Here is an 18,927-nt window from a genome sequence, read left to right on the forward strand (position 1 = left end):
GCCTTTTATGACTCTGCTGCCATCAGCCATCTTCTATGGGGTGGTGTGGGGCAGCAGCATTTACATCGCTAATAGGAAGAGGCTGAATGTGTTGGTTATGAAGGCTAGCACAACCCAGTGGAGGTAGTGGGTAGAAGGAGAGATACCGTAGGTCTCTCCTTCCCAGTACTGTGTCTAGTAGACCACACTCATCCATTCATTCACTCTTTACAATAAGCAACTCGCTCAGGGCAACATTTATACATTAAAACTTGTGTGAAGTTCAGCCAACAATTAGTCCACTGTTTACCAACGTTTTCTTACGTTCATTGTTTGTTTGATTGTTTACTTATTGGTATGTCTCGCTCTGCGATGTGTCTTTGTGTTTGATTCTGCTGTCTTACTATCATCCTTGCTGCTGTGTCACTGTAAATTTCTCCACCGTGGGACTAATAAAGGATTATCTTATTTTATCTTATCTTCCAGTAATAACAACAAGTCCGTTGTTGGGCCTAAACATAGAGAAACCCAATTAAAAGTATGACCTCCATATAGCCGACAGGCTAATATTGCAGACGTGATTAACTTGTCCTGAGTCACAGGAATAAAAGTGCGAAAAATTAAATTGTAAAGTATTGTGCACTATCAAAGATAAAGGTTTTTTTAATACATTATTTGCAATATCTTGGTCCCTTGAATCTTGCCGCTGACAAATAAAATCATTCAGCCATCCGTTTAACTCAACATTTCTTGTCCAGGTTTTTGTCAAATGAATCTGGGAAGATTTTGAAGTAGGGTGGAGTTGTGTGTAGCTTTATATATCCCCTCAGGCGACAGGAATTACAGAGACTGACCAGTCTGACAACCGCATATAAAACGATTATTCTCCAGCCCCTTAAAAGCACCTTTTGAGACAGTTAATTGATTTGGTTAACTATTTGTCACGTGTCTTTTGTGAGCGGAACGAACGTGTCCAATCAGCACTAGAGACAAAGTTGTTGACAGGAGCAGTTGAACGCTGATTGGCTAAAGCTCAAAACACTCAACGTCCGCTTCCCGGAAGCTGACAGTCATCTGATTTTTCTTTTTTTTTCAGTGTTTCCTTGTTAGCCAGCGTCACTACTAGCCAACAAAACAATCGTCCGGATTTCTTTTTCTCTTCTGTCTCGTCTTGTTCTCTGTTTCTTTTCTCTCTCCAGAAGTTAGAATAATTCCTCGTCCACCTTCAAAATCATGGACGAGACGAGTCCGCTTGTCTCTCCGCTCAGGGACTCCGGTGATTTCAGCTACTGTCCCACAGAGCCCACCAGCCCCCGAGGCGCATTTGGGAGCACACCGGGCTCGGTAGTGCGCATCCCGGCCGGGAGCCCGGGGCGCAGCAGGGAGAGACAGCCGCTTCTAGACCGAGGGAGTTCGCCCCGGGAGCCCCACAGGAACGAGTTCCCGGAGGATCCCGAGTTCAGAGAGATCATCCGAAAGGCCGAGCGAGCCATAGAGGAGGGGATCTACCCGGAGAGGATCTACCAAGGATCCAGTGGAAGCTACTTTGTCAAAGACTCGCAGGGGGTAAGAAGAGCAGCTGCTAACATTCACTTACCGATTACCGACCGTTGATGTAAGGCTAACGGCCCCAGCCGCTGGAGTCATAGCTGGAATCTGAAGTGTTGTGTGATGCAGTGACTGCAAGACTGTTTTCACTCTGTTAGTCGCTTCTAGGAAAGGCCTGTGATGACTTGGCAGATAGGCTGTAAGTCATGAATCTGCATTTTCCAGTTTAAGGAACTTAGATAACCAAATTCATAGAATAGAATACAACTCCATTGTCCACCGAGGTATAAAATTGCTTCACCTGGCAGGTCATAAAAACATAGAAAAATAGAGCATAGATCTGCAGCGCTGGCAGTTTGAATACTGTCAATTAATGAAATACATTACACACAAATCACAATAACATTACATTTTAGATTAGATCTTTCATGGTCGGATAAATTACTTTCTATGAAAGTTCTTTGTTGCCAAAGTCATCTTGTAGTACCCACCAGGCTGACATAACAGAGTCCCCCTGCTCACCTTCTCTGGCAAAGTTTAATGTCGATAAGCCCCACCAGCTTGTTCCTGTATTCTCTGTATGACAGAACACTTCAAATGACAGATATATTTAAATGGATAAATAGGTCATATGTTTTCTTGAAAACATAATCAACATTTACACTTTTCAAGAGGAATTTTTGAGCTTTCTGGCCCAGTTGATCAGCCCTCCCCAAAGACACTTTTATTATCCATGTAAGCACAATTGTGCTGGCAGGTAGTCTGTTGGTGAACGTCCATCTGTGATCAGTTCTCACCGTTATGCCAACAACTAGTGCACAATCACAGATAAGATGTTTATCAGCTGGCTTTCCTCGTTTTATTGCTCTCGTCCCCATACTGCAAGTCTGATTAAAGAACAAAGTCTTAAATGTCTGTTGAGGAACTTTGTTTTTAACAAATTGCTCTGACAAATCAGGGAATCCACACATAGACCATTATACAGCATTCTTTTCCTTGTCGCCCTCTCAACAACATCTTTTGACTTTTTCTAAATCATCCCAGATCAATGACAGTAAACTTTGATCAGCCTGCTGGACCCGACCAATAAAGGTCTTGAGCAACTCCGAAACAGTGTCCTCTGACTGTGCTCCTCCATATTAAAATAAAAAAAAGGAAGTGTGTCTTTGAAGTTTAAGGCTGGATCCTTACAAATTTCACTCTTATTGTCAATTTGTTCAAGACAAGATAGTCCAGGCTGTTTATGTGCCACGTTCCCCACTCACTAGAGGCTTACAAAACAGAAGTAAGCATTCTAAGCTGTGTGCATGAGGTTTTTATCCAATGACCCACTCCCATTGTCCCCCACCCCCCTCCTCTCCAGTTTCTTTAGTGAGTCACCAATGTGCTTAGTAGTCATGTGCTAGCTCTCAGTGAGGATATAATTCTTTTCAATGATTTCACGTCGTAATAGTGCATGTGTAAGCGTGTGTGTGTCATAATGTAATGCAACATGTGATCTTTCGATATACAGCTTGAAAGTGACACCATCATAATTTCTCGCTAATCAAAAACTCAACCCATATGGGCTGTAAAGACGTTTCACTTTCTACAGACAACTTCCGTTCGTGCCAGTCACAGTGGATTTCATCTGTGACAGGTTTTAAGAAGTGTCATTTTAAACCCCTCCTGCAGCATAATCCATTTTCCCACTGTCCCTCTGTATGCTCTACCTGTTTCAGTCATTTTCAAGTTTACAAAGGGGAACACCGTCCTTGCATTCAACAATATAATTATCTCAACCCCATCCAAACGTTTCTTCTCTAATTTCCTTTGGGTTCTGCTCTCTCTCTCTTTCCTGATTATATTTCTCACTTTCTCCCACTCTGTCTCCCTCTGCAGAAAATCATTGGCGTGTTCAAACCTAAGAATGAAGAGCCCTATGGCCAGCTAAACCCCAAGTGGACCAAGTGGCTCCAGAAACTGTGTTGTCCCTGTTGCTTTGGCCGCGACTGTTTGGTCCTGAACCAGGGTTACCTCTCGGAGGCCGGGGCTAGCCTGGTTGATCAGAAGCTGGAGCTCAACATCGTTCCCAGGACCAAGGTGCAGACACACACTGCTGCTGCATGCAGAAGACCATATGGAAAATTCCCCCCCCTCTTAATCTGTCTTTTCCACTCTAGGTGGTGTACCTGGCGAGTGAAACATTCAACTACAGTGCCATAGACAGGGTGAAGTCTCGAGGAAAGAGATTAGCCCTGGAGAAGGTGCCCAAAGTCGGCCAGCGCTTCCACAGGATTGGGCTGCCACCAAAGGTAATCTGATGAATTGTTGTACTGCACAAGTGACAAACTGCTGTGTAATGTTGATCAAACAGGCACAATCCATCCAGTGACTAGTAAAGGAAAATTTCACCAAAGCTCTTTAAATGAAAACTTCTGGATTTTATTAGTTGATTATGTGTTTTGTCCACTTTGACTTCACTTAGTCATTTCAGGGTTTTCTCTGAACGACTTTCGACAGCCCCAGAGAACAGGTGTAAACTTTTTGGTGTTGATTGTGATATTTATTATAATAACTAATTTCTGCCTCCGAATGTCATTTTGGCTAAGGCAGAAAAACACTGATCTGTTGTTTCTGTTTGGCCTGTGAAGAAATTGAAAATACACAAGTTTCATTATTGATCCTAAACAACAGTTAAAAAAACAGTCTCACTACAAGGTGATGCTGCTACGCAACAAGAAGACCAGATCTTAATTCGTCAAAGGTTTTAGGGCTAGTTTTACTTTAACTCAGTTCAGTACATTCAGAACAATGGCTTTGCAATGTAAAAAGGGCCAAACATCCAGAGAATATGTGTTCTGTGTCTAAAATCAAGACCCTGATCACTTGCTCCTCCACCAGGTTGGTTCCTTCCAGCTCTTTGTTGATGGGTACAAGGATGCAGATTTCTGGCTGCGGAAGTTTGAAGCGGAGCCGTTGCCCGAAAACACCAACCGTCAACTCCAGCTGCAGTTTGAGCGGCTTGTAGTCCTTGATTACATCATCAGGAACACAGGTGCGCAGTCGGCCTGCTCAGCACAAACTCCGATTTTGTTAGGATTTTGAATTTTAATATTTTCTCTATTTTGGGTATCTTTTTAGACAGGGGAAATGACAACTGGTTGCTGAAGTATGATTGTCCCATGGACCCTGTTGGGAATAGGGTGAAGACACACACACACACACACACACACACACACACAGTGTTTTAAAATGCTGATGCCTATATGTCTTTATTTATACCTGTATCTTTATCTCTGTAGGACACGGACTGGGTGGTAGTAAAGGATCCCATCATCAAATTGGCAGCTATAGACAACGGCCTTGCGTTCCCCCTCAAACACCCTGACTCTTGGAGAGCCTGTGAGCATCTACAGTGACATTGTCTTTAGTCAATCATTGTATCTCATTTTGATTTGACTCAAGATTATTTCCCCTCAAAAATATCTTGTCACTGTATAATTACTATTATTTTTATATACGTAATCATTAAGCCACAGTTCTGTTGTCCAATCACCAGACCCCTTCTACTGGGCGTGGCTTTCCCAGGCCAAGGTTCCTTTCTCACAGGAAATCAGAGAACTGGTCCTGCCCAAACTCTCTGACCCAAATTTCATCAAAGACCTAGAAGAGGACTTGTATGAATTATTCAAGGTATGCAGGACAACAATTTTTAATTTAAGACAGAATCTGGCTGAGAAATGGATGCTGAAATTGAAGTAAATGCAAGACGGAGAGGAAGATGACTCAGTTCTGTGGCTGTGGACATTATGTACAACATAGTTTCTCTTGTCTCACAGAAAGACCCTGGTTTCGACAGAGGACAGTTTCACAAACAAGTAGCCGTCATGAGGGGGCAGGTGAGTTTTCTCTTCTCTGACCACATTTGTCCAAGCAGCAGTGTCTAAAGCTGTTAGTCACTGTAGTAAGACATGCACAGTCTGCTGTCACCAAACAGTAATAGTAGGTCAGGGGTTTCTGATACTTCTTTTTCAACTGTTTGACATGCAGGTGTTTTTGTTTTAACACACTTTTTCTTTCACCTTTATTATCCCAAGATCCTGAACCTGTGCCAAGCCCTGAAGGATGGTAAAACACCCCTGCAGTTGGTCCAGATGCCCCCAGTAATCGTTGAAACAGCCAGAGCACCTCAGCGAGCCAACAGTGAGTCGTACACACAGAGTTTCCAGAGCAGAAGACCCTTCTTTACCTGGTGGTAGGAATGACTCGGTGAAGAGGAAGAGGAAGAACAGCAGGAAGCCAGAGCGACGAAGGAGGGGAGCAGTGTCCGTGTGCAGATGTAAGACAGAACAGGATCTGAAAGCAGCAGTTTCTGTCCTGGAAATGGAAATAATCATCACCCTCCTCTCCTCTCCTCTCCTTATGGATATTTTAGTTAAAAAAAGATGTGAGTGAGTGGGTGGAGAGGTGAGGCCAAAAGAGGAAGAATTTCATGACATAGCTTCCCTGTCAGCCTCAGTGCCTTGTGTGGATGTCAATGAAGAATTAACACCTAAATGATGAAGATTCTGTACCTTCCTGTGAGAGAGAAACATTTTTAGTGAGATGTTAAACTGCGTGCAGGCAGTATTTGATCACACGTGTGTGCCGGTCAAAAGCCTCTCATGAATGGGAGATGTTGCATTCCATGTTTTTTTTTTTTTGTCATACCTCTCTGCCTTTTAATATTCTCGTGCATATTCCCTCCCTTGCAGTTAAAAACCCTGGGCTGGTGAAAGCAGTGATGCCTCATGTGCAAAATGAGCATATTATTTTTCAACAAATAAGAGAAGTGTTCATTGTGGTTAAGTCTTTAAGATTTAGGAACTGGCCATTCAGTGGTGTGTATGTCTTAACACAATGAACACAAGTCATGTGAACTGGTTTCACAGTTACTCACTGCCCCTCCGAACCGTTTAGATTAGGATCTGTAAGTCATCGGGGAGGACACTTCTGGTTAAAGAAAGAAACTCTTTGTTGAGCTTATGATTGGATCACCTAATTTTTCTTCTTTGACCGATGAGTTAAATTACTGGTAAAGAAGACAAAATTATCCCATCAAGCAGACATTGGGGATCCATTATTCACACGAGCCCCTGCTTGTGTCAACCATACTGATTTCTGTTTTCTGAATTGTGGGGTGGACCTAAGTAAACAACAAAGTAACTTCCTGCTGTACTGAACTGACATGAAATGTATTGTGACAATGCACTGTATAATTTGTATGTAATATTTAATGATAGATTATAATTAAAACATATTACATTAATACAGATGACTTGTGTATTTGTGAGTGAGACAAGCTTGCAGTCCGATGTCCGATCACATTATTTTATATTAACAATGGATCACATGTGAAAAGAGTAACTTACAGCGATGGACCCATGGAGTATTATCACGTGACTGTAGTTCCCCTCAGCTCTTCAGAGTGTTGCAGTGTCTTTGAGCTCATTGTTTTGGTATTATGGCCTGCAACTTTAATGTTTGAGTTCACTCTAACTGATGTCATTAGCATCGTTTTCAGCCTGTCCGCAATGTGCTCAGCGACAAACAGTAGGGCAGACTGATACAGTTAGCGACTGGCAGGTGAACACGATGGAGCATTTAGCAGCTAAAAAGCCAGGTATTTCCTTCAGGAGTTGGTAGTGACCAAAAACAGGGCTTAACGAGAGTCTCAGAAATGGTGCCCTGAAATGCCTCAAAACAAATGATAAAGTTGCTGTGTAACTGTAATTGTTCACTGCTTGTTTTCATAGCCCCCACCTGGCTGAAAAAAATCAGTTAATGTGGGTTTTACAAGAAAACTATTAATGGCAACTTCATTTAGACTTTATCAGTCATAAAACCTAAAATATCTTAATCTATAAATGCAATTCATGAAAATATATATATATATATATAATATAAGTTTTCCGGCAAGTGCAACATCATCCGTCCAGCTGACTCTTTACCAGGTGTGTCTTCAAAAATGCAATGTAATAAAGTACATCAGAAATTCCAGGCCTTCATTTCAGCTTTCATTTCAGGCATTACACAACAGCCTGTTAATGTTTCTCTTGTTGGAACAGACACTGGGACTAATCCCCAATCAGGCTTACCAAATTTCAGTGGCCTATCTTAATGCTGGGATATAGAGTACATGTTAGCAGAATGTGCGAGCAGTGGTAATACAGTATGTCTTTTTCATGCAGCATCTTCAGCCACTGTGCGTTGTTCCAGACTAGTAATTTTTTTTAATGGAGGATGCGGTGAAGGTAGTGTTCAGAGTGTCTGGCACACTCCTGCCGTGCCACATCCAATCTCCAAGAGGTTTTGAAGGGATTTTGGATCTGTGTGATATCTTCATCTGTTGCTGGCAGAAATTCTCCTGGGCTGGGTGCAACATTGGCCTCCTCATCCTCAACAGCGTAGCCAGACAATGACTCCTCAATCCTGCAAAACAAAAAAGTAATTGATTTAGCTGTGTTATTATTTGCCTGTTGTCCATATTATACTTTGAACACAAAACCAAAAATGCTGGTGTTGACTTAATCTGAGTTTAGGTTGTGTAAATTACAAACCTTTGACTTAATGAATGTCAAACAAGCATGATAGCTACTAATTTTTGCTTTGAAATTATTTTTGTGAGGATTAACACAAAGTCACAAATGCTTCTTGGCAATCTAATTTCCCTAATGTGGGCATGGTGAACAATCAGAATCAGAATCAGAAATCCTTTATTTATCCCTGAAGGGAAATTCTTTTTTGTACAGACATTGCACTTACAGTTTACTTGACCAAGAAAGAAAAGTGAAAAATATAAAAACAGGTTAAACAACAGATAAGTATAAATCTAACCATGATGAACAATGCATAAGTTTAACCGCCTGGCAGTTAAATCTCTGGCCAGAGCAGGCAACACCTTGGAGACAGGAGGTGACCTGTGACTCTGGAAAAAGTGGTGGAGAGAGACTTTAGATGGCTCAGGAGTGGCACAAGAGGAGGAAGTAGCTAGCTTGCCAGCTGGACTCAAACTGATGCCTGATTAACCTCTGCTTAGTTTGGTAAGACTATTTTGTCAAATGTTTCCATGGTCAAAAAATAACCAAACATTCAGTCACATACTATCTCATGACAATTAGAGGATGTATGCATCAACAATTTAACAACTTATTTTACAATGCAAATAATAAGAACTTTAACAATGTATACTTAATCTTCTTGAAGGAATTAGGAATTAAAAGAATAGTCAGTGAATCTGAAATGAAAATGTTGTGTGTTGCATTCCTATCAATATCACTTTAAACTCTTTAGCACATTAGACAAAACCCTACAAACTTTAACTCACATATTCAACAATGTCAGACTAAGTCAAAACCTATGATAGCGCTGTGAGGCTGTATGTAGGCGCAGTGGCGTCATCAAAATCAACATGTTAACATGCTCATATTTATGTTAAAATGCAGCTGATTTCAGTTAAGTAGACCTCAGAAATATTTTACCACAGTCAGTCCAGCATGTCTACATCCCTACGAGGGGAAGAAATACCCTGAACTATGTTTATACAAAGATTCCTGGCAAAGTCCTAATCCATCCTCATTTAGGTCTATCAAACCATATTTTTCTGTTTCTACCGACAACTTCATTTTATGAACTTTCAAGCTGATAGAAAAAGTCAAACTACCATTAAGTATAAGAGTGGATAAATAAACAGCAGCACATGTCCAGGAGGTGCCACTACGCAGGAGAACCATATCAGCCTTGAGGAATATACACCATCAGTGACAACATACACTAGCAAATGTGTTGATGATGTGGAGATCACACACACTCAATCAAATCCTTCTCCGACCATAAAATCTGCATGAATGGAGAGGTGAGGGCTCTATCCAGAGCCAAAAATGCTTCATTTCGCTCAGGTGAGAGGGAAGCTTACAGTGACACCAGAGCAAGACCGAATATCGTCATCAAGGAGGCAAAGTGGAGACATCAGCAGAGACTGGAGAGAGACCTCAACATTAACAACACCATGGATATGTGCCAGGCCATCCAGAGCATCACAGGCTACAAAAACAAGAGCTATCGAGGGTGAGGCCACATTGTAAGGTGAGCTAATCTGTCAACAAAGGGTCAGCTGTAAAATCTTCTCTGCCTTAAGACGACTGCTCAAAGTCAGCATTCAGAGTGAATGTGAAAAAAAAATCATGCCGCTTAGAAATATGCATAAAAGTTCTGCTGATAACATCCCTGGTCCTGTAACAAATACATGTGTCATTCAGCTAACTGATAATATTGTTGACATTTTTCTTACATATCACTGTCACTGTACCATATACATCTGCAGTGTGTAGTCTAAATAACTATTGCTGTGTGTCACTCAACCCATTATAAAAAAGCATTTTTGAGAAACTGGTTCTCCCCTACATCAAAGACAACATCCTCCACTTGCTCTTCACACACCATGAAGATAACAAAACCACAACAGAGTGCTGTTTCGTTTACTTAAGATCTCGCATTCAATGCAATCTTCCTGATTAAAGTGATTAAAAAAGGGAGTGAGTACCCGAGAGGATGGGAGGCGATGATTGTTACTCCATTTTCTACATCAGTGGAGCTGAGGTGGAGCAGATAAACCGGCTTCATAGAGAACCTGTCATGATCATCACACATTTCCACCCTGCTAAAGAAAGCTCAGAAATAATTGCACTTCCTAAAGAAACCTAATATGGCTAAATCCCTGTGTCCAGTTTTTGCTAACTTTTACAGAAGAGCAGCCTGTAGAAAGCTTCCTGACTGGAAACTTCACAAAGTGGCATGGAATGTGCCAGGACCAGGACTGCTGATTAAAACAGCCTAGAATCTTATTGGTACTCATTTACCAAGCATCTGCGAAATCAGAGAGGTGAGGTGTCTGCACAAGTCAACATTTCAGGTTATTTTTGGAAATCATGAGCTTTGTGTCCTCTGACCTAAAGAGGAAAGGGGCCATCTAGACTGCTACCAATGCAAAGTTCTCAAAATATGGTGGAAATCCCAGACTGCTGAATCGGAGTTGAACTTCTACACAGCGTCCCAACTTGTTGAAATCAGGGACTGTACTTTGTGTGACTCTTAATTCACTTCTTTCACAAACCTAATTTCATCTCAGTGAGGAATGTTGAAAGCAACGCACGACAGTTTGTGTGTGTGTGTGTGTGTGTGTGTGTGTGTGTGTAGTGGTATGCAGAGAGAGGAGGACACAGTCTTGTGAGGTCACGCTGAGTTTGTTAGGCACATGACAATTTACAAACTGCATTTCAAGACTCAGAGGACTCCATTTAGACAGAACCTTGAGCATTTACAAGTTTAGTTGAATGTTTTTACAAATATAAAATGTGAGTAGAAAGATTATTCATTAATTATCGATTATTAAGTAACCAGACGACTGCTGCTCTGCCAATTAAACTGAGGGATTAAGAGAATGTTTCACTCCTTTTCTCTTTAACTTATCATCTATACTTTTCACATTTCTTCACATTATGCTGACCTCCTGCTAACTGATACTGTCACGTACCTGCCATATCCTGATGTTTTGAGCCACTTGTGGTCTCTGTGTCCCTCTGCTCTGATGCCTGCTTTATTTCTGGCTCGAACTCGGAGCCCCACCAAGGCCTGGGCCAGCCCTGCCTCATCCTCTCTCTCCTCCTCTTCATCCTCCTTATTCTCCTCTTCTCCTTCCATATTTGCATCCATCCCTTTCCACACCAGTCTCGCTCGATGTTCAGCGTCTCTGTCTCCCGCTGTCCTGAACAGCCTGTGCAGCTGGTGCAGGTTGACCCCTGTAAAGATGTTGGAGCATCCTGCCTTCCTACCGTGTTGACCGGAAAATTTCCACTGGACAGTCAGACCATCCTCAGAAGAGGTCGATGCTGAGGCCTCTGCCATGTTACGAGGACAGAAAGCTTACAGGTGGTGATACAAGGACAGGTGGACAGTCTCAAGAGGAAAAGTAGGACAGCTGACAGGAATATAAGGTAAGCTGAGAGGGCTGGAGAAAGGAAAGAGGAGATTCATCAAATTACAGAGATCACAGCCACAAGACAAGTTCAAGCCTATACAGCCGGCAGACATATTTCCATGACAGCAGCTGAAAAAAGAACAAAACCTAATTGCCTTAGCCACCCTTTCCTATGTGATAAAGTCTTATTATTTGTTGGTCTGTGTCAGGAGAGGTAACAGGCAAGCACAGACACATTGGTATATGGCTGCAGTTAAGATCATTTTCTTTATTTACTAAAGTGTCAGTTATTTATTTATCTATCTATTTTTTCAATCAACCCTTTGGACCATTAAATGTAAGAGAAGAAAAATGTGAAAAAAATTGAAAAATTCTAAGCTGACATAATCAGATTGCCTGTAACGTCCAAAACAACAGTCCAAAACCCAAGTAAATTTAATCTAATATCACAGTGAAGACATATAAGACTAATCAAAATAGATGCTGTTTAATTTGCGGTCAACTAATCAATCTACACATCCAAACCTGACGATGCTGATTTTTAAACTTCAGTTTTCCGACCTCTTGTATTAATAAATTCCACCATATCTTTTTTTAGAACCCATGCCCCTTCATAAGCCATGTTTTGAATGGCTAATGCAGGAATTTCTTGATAAACCCACATTTTGGAGACAGGACAGGAGAGTATATGCAAAGAAAATTCTTGAGTACCACACTGCTGCTCTGTGATCTTAATCTCATCTCTTCCAGTATATGCACATGACAGTGTTAAACAACCTTAAACAACCAATATTATAGTGTTTTCACGTACTGTTTCCAGAAGGTCAAACTCTTTCTCATATAATTTCTCATTAACATCTTCAATTAATTCCATAAAACTTATACTGCTGATACTGTTCGCAGCTGTCGCCTAATAACAGACAAATAGGCTTAGTTTACACGTGGCCTACAGGTAATAACATCCACATCGTTCGAAACATTGACAGAACACAGTGTGATGGGAGTGCTTACCTCGTCCTCTGTATCTTGAATGGCACAAACACCGCACCACAGGCAGACAGACAACCTGACCACCTCAGCAGCACCCAGGTGCCAACCTTGACACCACTAATGCCGAGCCGACCCACTTCCGATCCACCGATCCGGTGCGTCAGTGGTGCGCGAGGCCAGCGGGGGAACGTAAAGGAGTAATCAGAGCGTAATCCGTTAATGACGTCAGTGCCGAGGTGTTTACCTGAAAACGAGAGCCAAAAAACAGTTCGACACAACAAACAAACCGAGGTCAGCATGTCCCAGACAGACAGAGAAGACGCACTGATGGGTGTATTCATGGCTAATAGTAGCTACTTAGTCTGGCTTCAGGTCATAACGAGTGCCCTTTAACTTGTATTTGTATGCAACATTTTAACCTGCAAAGTAACCAGTTGGTGTAGGCTGACTCGATGTACGTCTCTATGTAAAGACACATTTTCTTTTGAGAAGGAGTGGAGAACACATTTGTACGTAGTAGTTTAAAATGGAAATTCTGAAGTATACTGCTATAGGTTTAGTCTTATCGTGTTTGTTTTGCTGCAGTAATGCTTATGGTACTCTTAACATGACAATGTGCCAGTGGATGACTGATTGACTTGATTGTCCATGACACTATAACACTAAAACAATACAGTATTACATTACGGTGGACATTGGTTGACCTGTGATGCTGAGCGAAGTTTTATTATTGAAAGAACTGTCTCTAGGCCTGGACAGCGTCCCAGAGAGTCTGTCATTGTCAGCATCAGTCAGTGACAATAGGACAATCAACAATTTTATCAATAATCAATGAATCATTCGCAGTTATTTGACATGTTACTGTCTTAAGAATTACATGTATCTCAGATAAATGCCGATGAGAAGAAATGTCACACAAAACTTCACACATGGATGCTAAACTGATCAAAATGAAATTTTGTTATTCTCCCGTCGCACCTGAAGGTAGCCTAATTAAAATCAGACCAATTAGCAGGCGTGTCGTAGACAGCAACTTTAAACCGCACATGCTCCCTAAAGTCTTCATCTCTGAAAGCGAATCGAGCCTTTTCCTTTCAAAGGCAAGAATGTGTGGCCTCTTCGCTGGACTGCTGAGGGCTCGACGGGCTTTGGCTCCGAGGGCAGGCGTAATGATTCAACAACGAGCAGGTTATATCCATGGCAAACCGCCTAAGGATAACGTTGGTGCAGCGGTGAGCGAAACAATGCTAGATTTAATTTGAAATTTCCCTCGGTAGCTGGAAATGTCTTAGATCTGAACAACTCTTTTTGACTAATTTGCTAATTGAAGCAACGTGGTCTGCTGTGCTCTACAGGAATCTGCTTTGGTACTGACTGTGTTGACTCTGGCCGTCCTCGTGCCTTCTGGTTGGATACTTGCCCACTTAGACCATTATAAAACCCGTGTGTGATGGATGAGGCCCTGGACCAGTGTGTCCACCATTAAAAATGCCATGTGAACCCTGTCGGAGATCTTTTTTGTAGCATAATAAACGTTCCCAAATACACTTTGTCAGTTTCTGTTTTTTTTTTTTTTTTTTTTTTTTAACCCATGCATTTCTGCCTCCACACCACCAGGCGGCAGAAGCTGTTAACAAGTGAAAGTTCTAACCCTGGTTGCAAGCAGACTGTATCGCCACAAGGCGTCCAGATAGACAGACACTTTATTGATTCTGAGGGAAATTCATAACTGTTATCTGTTGGGGCCAACTGCCTTTGAATGCACCATGAAGCCGCAACTGGCTGGGACCATAAAGCGTCCATCTGGGACAAAACCAGCCGGAGCTGAGGCCGCGCTGTCTCGGCAAGAGGCTCTTGTTGCAGCGATACACGGAGCATTTGAAGTGGCCGTAGAGAGCGCAGTTCAGGAGGTCACGAAGCTTTTCGGTCAGGCAACTGCGGACGTCTACGAAGAGGTGCGACAAGAGAACGAGTCCCTCAAAGAAAGACTACAGAGAGCTGAAGCTTTGCTGGACTCTGCGCGCAAGGAGGAAACGGTTGGCAGCTCTCCTCGTTCAAAGCAACTCTTGGATACCAGTAAATACACAGATCAGCCGACTCGCCCTAAACGCAGCCAAAACAGCCCAAATCCCAAAGTGAGAAACGCGCAGGCTTTCGGGCTCAGATGTGGCGTCCCTGCTGCTCAGGCTCATGACCCCCAACGTAAACCAATGAACAGGAATAAAAAGCAGAGTGGTGGTGATGTATCTGACCAAGAGAAAAATAATGGAGGTGTTGTTGCTTGTGATGCTTTGGTTAAAGGTATGTGGCAGTTTTTTTTCATTTTCAATCAACTACCATCATATTTTGTAACGCAAAATAGAAAACATTTGACTCAATGTAAGTATACAGAAAAAACTGCACCTTCACAAAGTGTTGCTGAGCGTTTTCACACATTTCGCAGACCCGTATGAGTGCGAAATTGTGGTGTCAAACTCTTGTTAGTTGCTGTTCTGTAGTCAGGATGGTTGATGTGCACGCACACTCCTTATTTCCAGTAAGTGAAGGCGAATAAAACAGATGAGACACCAGTTTGCTCATGCTTGTGCAGGTAGCCCATCGAAATTTAAATTTGTAACAAAAACATATTTAAAACTCCTTAAAAAAAAAAAATCACCCAGTGTGCACTTAATGTAATGGTCTATTTTAAGTTCAGTTTCATTTTACTTTGAAAACTCAGGTGACTCTTGTGAATCCACCTGAGAAGCACCAGGGGGTTACCTGGCTCATGGCGTGTACTTGCTGTCTTTATGTTTGCAGACATCTGTGAAGAGATGCCCCGTGTATGTGTGGTGAGGGTAGAGAACTTAAACCAGCCGTGTCAGGAACACGACTTGGCACAACTTCCCAGTGCAGATGACGAGACCACTTTACAGCAGATTACAGTGAAGCAGGAGAAGCCAGAAGAGGAGGGAGGTGGTTCAGCTTGCTGTTTAGACTCGATCAAAGTGGAGGATTTAAGCCACGAGTGCATGTTAGCGGTCCAGACCAAAATGCTGGAGGAATGGAAACCAGAAGCGCTGGACTCAGTCACTCCTGTGTCCTGCAGCGGGCTGGCTCAGGGTAAGAAGGGGGACAATAAGTGTCTGAATGGGGCTGTTTTAGCGTACCAAGACATTTTGGACAATGCTATGCTTCCAAGTTTGTGGCAACAGTTTGGGGAAGGCCCTTTTCTATCCCAGCATGACTGAAGCTGTTATGGCTGCAAAGCTGTCTGTGTATGTAAAATGTGATGTCATTAAAGTCCCTGTTGGTGTAATGGTCAGGTGCCCCAGTACTTTTGTCCATATAGTGTATTTACTGTGTGGTCTTATGATTGATTTAAGCCCACAAAAAGTTAACTCTTGTGTCCTTGATTAAGATTCTGTTCTTCTGAAATAAGCCGTATACAAATATGAAATTATGGCAGCTGTGTCTTAAGTGACATTAAGGTGAAAAAGATTTCCCTCACTTTTAACCCCCATGTATGATTTTCTTTTCTTTTACATAGCTCCTCCTTCAAACCTGTCCACCAATCTCCCACCGTCCACAGATCTTCCATCCCTCTCCTCAGAGTTCCCAAACATCTTCCAGCTGGCAGAACCAGCTCCCGTCCCAGCAGCTCCCCCACAGGTTTATGGAGTCCACGTCCGGACCAGCCGCAACCTCAGCCACACTTACGCCTGCAAGTACTGCGGTCAGATGTTCCACCTGCCCAGCTTGCTCCGCCGGCACCACGGACAGTGCCAGCAGAAGCTCCAGCAGGGTTGTCAGCGGCCTGTAGCAGGAAACAGGAGGACCAAACTGCAGCTTTACCCACCAGGCTGCAGCCCCTTCTGCTGCACAGTGTGCAACCGAGAGTTCAATCGCATGGAGAACCTCAAGACTCACCTACGCATCCACACGGGAGAGAGGCCATTCACCTGCTCGGTCTGCTCCAAGTGTTTCCGTCACTCTGGGGCATTGACCAGACACTTCCGTATCCACACCGGAGAGAAGCCTTACATCTGTGGACAGTGTGGGAAGTCTTTCAGAAACTGTGGGGGACTTAAATTCCACGAGCGGTCACACAACAAGCTGCTGCAGTAGAGTGGGACTTGACACAGTTGCGGCCGTCAAGATCATTTCAAGATCAGATTTTTTTGCAGTCTCTCAAAATGTTCAAATTTAATCATTTTTATGAAAAAAAAACAAAAATTGCCAGGCTGTTATAGACTGCCAGTTGTCTTGACAAACGGGATATGCCGTAGGTACAGCTGATGGAGAGCCCATGAGAGCGTGAAGAGTGACACTTTCCCATCCCAGAAAAAGTAGTAGCACTAGCATTTTACTTTTACAGTGTTTTGGTATATAGTTATAAGTATCTGTTAGTACAAAAAGTACAAACAGCAATCCTTAGGTTTGGCTTATCAATCCTTATCAATATTTCGGTAGGATCGTACTTACTGGTTGTTTTTTTAAGACAGGAATGGCCAGCACAGCCCAGACTAACCTTCAAGGCCCAGTGTGGAGGATTTAGGAGGATGCTTTCATTAGTTTATAATCACCTGAAACTAAGAATCATCATTTTTTCATTCCCTCAGGATCAGCTTTTCCTATTTACAGAAGGAGCAGGTCCTCCTCCATGGAGCCTGCATTGTTTCTACAGTAGCCAGAAAACACTGGTTTTAGAGTAGGAGTTTTTTGTTTTTAGCAACCACCGTAAATTCTCCTATACACATGGAAAGGGAAGGTAAGGTGATGGGTGTTTTTTTTGTTGCCATATGCAACATCACCAGTACATGCCAATAAATCCTCCATGGTGGTTCTTTGAATGATCGTCTGGCTTGTATGCAATCCATCAGGCAGTAGGTGATTGTACCATAACAGGGTCTCTCCTCTGTATGTTGTTTTTACTACCAGGTCTTCCCTTTGAGATTGCAGATATTGTTTCTAAGAGCACTCAAGCAGAAAGCAGTGTCTCAACAATATGAACAGAGTAAAGTAAATTAGTAGTAAATTATTCTCTTATTTGTAAAAATGGACCAATAGAAAGACAAAAGTATAGGTTTTGTAGCTATACTTTGCTTTATATGATGGCTCAGTAATAATTGATATGAAATGTGTAATTCCAAGTGCCATTTTCTAACTTGTTCCATGATGGTTTGTGTTTATTGTTTGTGGAAATCTTTATTTAATTATTTGTTTCTCTGCCTATCATATACAAATATGCATCGTATTTTGGCTATGGGTATGGAAAATGTATGGAAAAACTTTTGCTGAATAAAGAGTGTGGAAATTACTCAAAGTGGGCAAAGTATGTCAGCTTTGTTGGACTGTACTTGTACATATATGACCATGGTAACTTGCCTTAAATCTAATTTTGGTTTGGTTTGGTCAGATATAGAAAGTAACAAAGTACATTTAAACTAGAAGAGTCACTGATACCAGAGGAACAAGCTCTGTGGACTCACTCTCCATCTCAAGAAGTGAGTCTTTCCATGTTAACTGAGTTTTCAGACAGAGCAGCCAGGTGTGAAAGTAAAAATAACTTGGAGGAATTCAGATTGCCAGTAGAGGGCGACAAATTCAAACATCATTACATACGCCCGTGTAATCACAAGCTTGTAATCAGAGAAATTACGGTTGCAGTTGTGGTTCACAAGACACCACTGTCAAGCACATACAGTGAAGTTCCTAAAGTCTGCATTGACAATCCCCTTTAATCCACACAATAATCACTTAAACAGATACAACAAATAAAGATTTTAGGGAGCAAAATAACAATACGTCATATGGATTTGTTTGAACACTTGTTTGCTCAGTGCCACATTGAAAAAGGGCTGAGATTTGTTCAGCTGCTAAGCAGTCTCATTAAGGCTTAATTAAATCATTGACTGTCAAATGCTCATCTGTGGAGGCTTGACTTAAGGCTCTGAAAAGTTTTCATTTTCACTTAGTAGTGAGGCCCTGTCAGCAAGCAGAGGATACTCACTTCTCACCTGTAAACTGTATATTGTAACTGTCAGTAATCATGTGAATGATTTATTGCTGCGTGTGGCTGTGTCAGACACAGCGCTGGCCTTCCTGTGCATTCATGAAGTGCCCTCCAGCTCAGATGTTCTGTAACAAAATTAGTGCCTTCAACAAGGTGTTATATTACTAGGTCATTATCAAAGTCCCCTTACACTCAAAAAAGTGTTTTGCTTATTGTTGCTTCACTGTACAGAAATATGCTTGTGCAGAGTTTGACACTAGAAAGCTGTTTTTACATTCATCTGAAAAAGGGACAGTTCTCTGTGCTCATTTCAAAGCTTGCAGAAAGATTTTGTGACATCGCAGCTAATTTGAAAGCCATTTGGGTCCAATATGCAGTTTGATGTAAAACTTGAAGCATTTAGTTCACATGTAGTGGA

The 18,927-nt window shown here is 42.1% G+C and overlaps 3 protein-coding genes across 4 annotated transcripts; 2 read left to right on the forward strand and 1 right to left on the reverse strand.

Annotated features, from left to right (window-relative positions):
- Positions 1–98: 98 nt before the first annotated feature.
- On the forward strand, positions 99–6,819 carry pi4k2a (phosphatidylinositol 4-kinase type 2 alpha). Its single transcript, XM_046406629.1, has 9 exons — positions 99–1,545; positions 3,409–3,609; positions 3,690–3,821; positions 4,411–4,564; positions 4,651–4,712; positions 4,812–4,911; positions 5,069–5,202; positions 5,349–5,408; positions 5,607–6,819. Exons 1-9 carry the CDS (start codon positions 1,213–1,215, stop codon positions 5,766–5,768), a joined length of 1,338 nt encoding a protein of 445 aa, XP_046262585.1. The 5' UTR covers positions 99–1,212; the 3' UTR covers positions 5,769–6,819.
- A 962-nt stretch (positions 6,820–7,781) lies between these two features.
- Positions 7,782–12,906, reverse strand: avpi1 (arginine vasopressin induced 1). Its single transcript, XM_046378444.1, has 3 exons — positions 12,536–12,906; positions 11,081–11,554; positions 7,782–7,980 (listed from the first exon to the last, which is right to left on the reverse strand). Exons 2-3 carry the CDS (start codon positions 11,449–11,451, stop codon positions 7,782–7,784), a joined length of 570 nt encoding a protein of 189 aa, XP_046234400.1. The 5' UTR covers positions 11,452–11,554; positions 12,536–12,906.
- A 606-nt stretch (positions 12,907–13,512) lies between these two features.
- LOC124068385 (zinc finger protein 62-like) lies at positions 13,513–17,819 on the forward strand. 2 transcript variants are annotated; one of them, XM_046406604.1, is made up of 4 exons: positions 13,513–13,746; positions 13,870–14,815; positions 15,314–15,616; positions 16,044–17,819. In XM_046406604.1, exons 2-4 carry the CDS (start codon positions 14,281–14,283, stop codon positions 16,619–16,621), a joined length of 1,416 nt encoding a protein of 471 aa, XP_046262560.1. In that variant the 5' UTR covers positions 13,513–13,746; positions 13,870–14,280; the 3' UTR covers positions 16,622–17,819. The 2 variants fall into 2 exon arrangements, with proteins under 2 accessions (XP_046262560.1, XP_046262570.1); XM_046406614.1 differs by having other exon boundaries at positions 13,514–13,746; positions 16,086–17,819.
- The last annotated feature ends 1,108 nt before the right edge of the window (positions 17,820–18,927 follow it).

The sequence above is a fragment of the Scatophagus argus genome, chromosome 2 (assembly GCF_020382885.2).
Source record: "Scatophagus argus isolate fScaArg1 chromosome 2, fScaArg1.pri, whole genome shotgun sequence".
In the NCBI taxonomy this organism is placed as follows: Eukaryota; Metazoa; Chordata; class Actinopteri; family Scatophagidae; genus Scatophagus; species Scatophagus argus.

Coding starts and splice junctions, on each gene's coding strand:
- pi4k2a (XM_046406629.1), top strand. CDS start 1,213: ATGGACGAGACGAGTCCGCTTGTCTCTCCGCTCAGGGACTCCGGTGAT. Junction 1,546..3,408: donor TTGTCAAAGACTCGCAGGGG/GTAAGAAGAGCA, acceptor CTCCCTCTGCAG/AAAATCATTGGCGTGTTCAA. Junction 4,713..4,811: donor TGGACCCTGTTGGGAATAGG/GTGAAGACACAC, acceptor TTATCTCTGTAG/GACACGGACTGGGTGGTAGT.
- avpi1 (XM_046378444.1), bottom strand. CDS start 11,451: ATGGCAGAGGCCTCAGCATCGACCTCTTCTGAGGATGGTCTGACTGTC. Junction 7,981..11,080: donor AAAACATCAGGATATGGCAG/GTACGTGACAGT, acceptor TTTGTTTTGCAG/GATTGAGGAGTCATTGTCTG.
- LOC124068385 (XM_046406604.1), top strand. CDS start 14,281: ATGAAGCCGCAACTGGCTGGGACCATAAAGCGTCCATCTGGGACAAAA. Junction 14,816..15,313: donor TTGTGATGCTTTGGTTAAAG/GTATGTGGCAGT, acceptor TTATGTTTGCAG/ACATCTGTGAAGAGATGCCC. Junction 15,617..16,043: donor CTGCAGCGGGCTGGCTCAGG/GTAAGAAGGGGG, acceptor TCTTTTACATAG/CTCCTCCTTCAAACCTGTCC.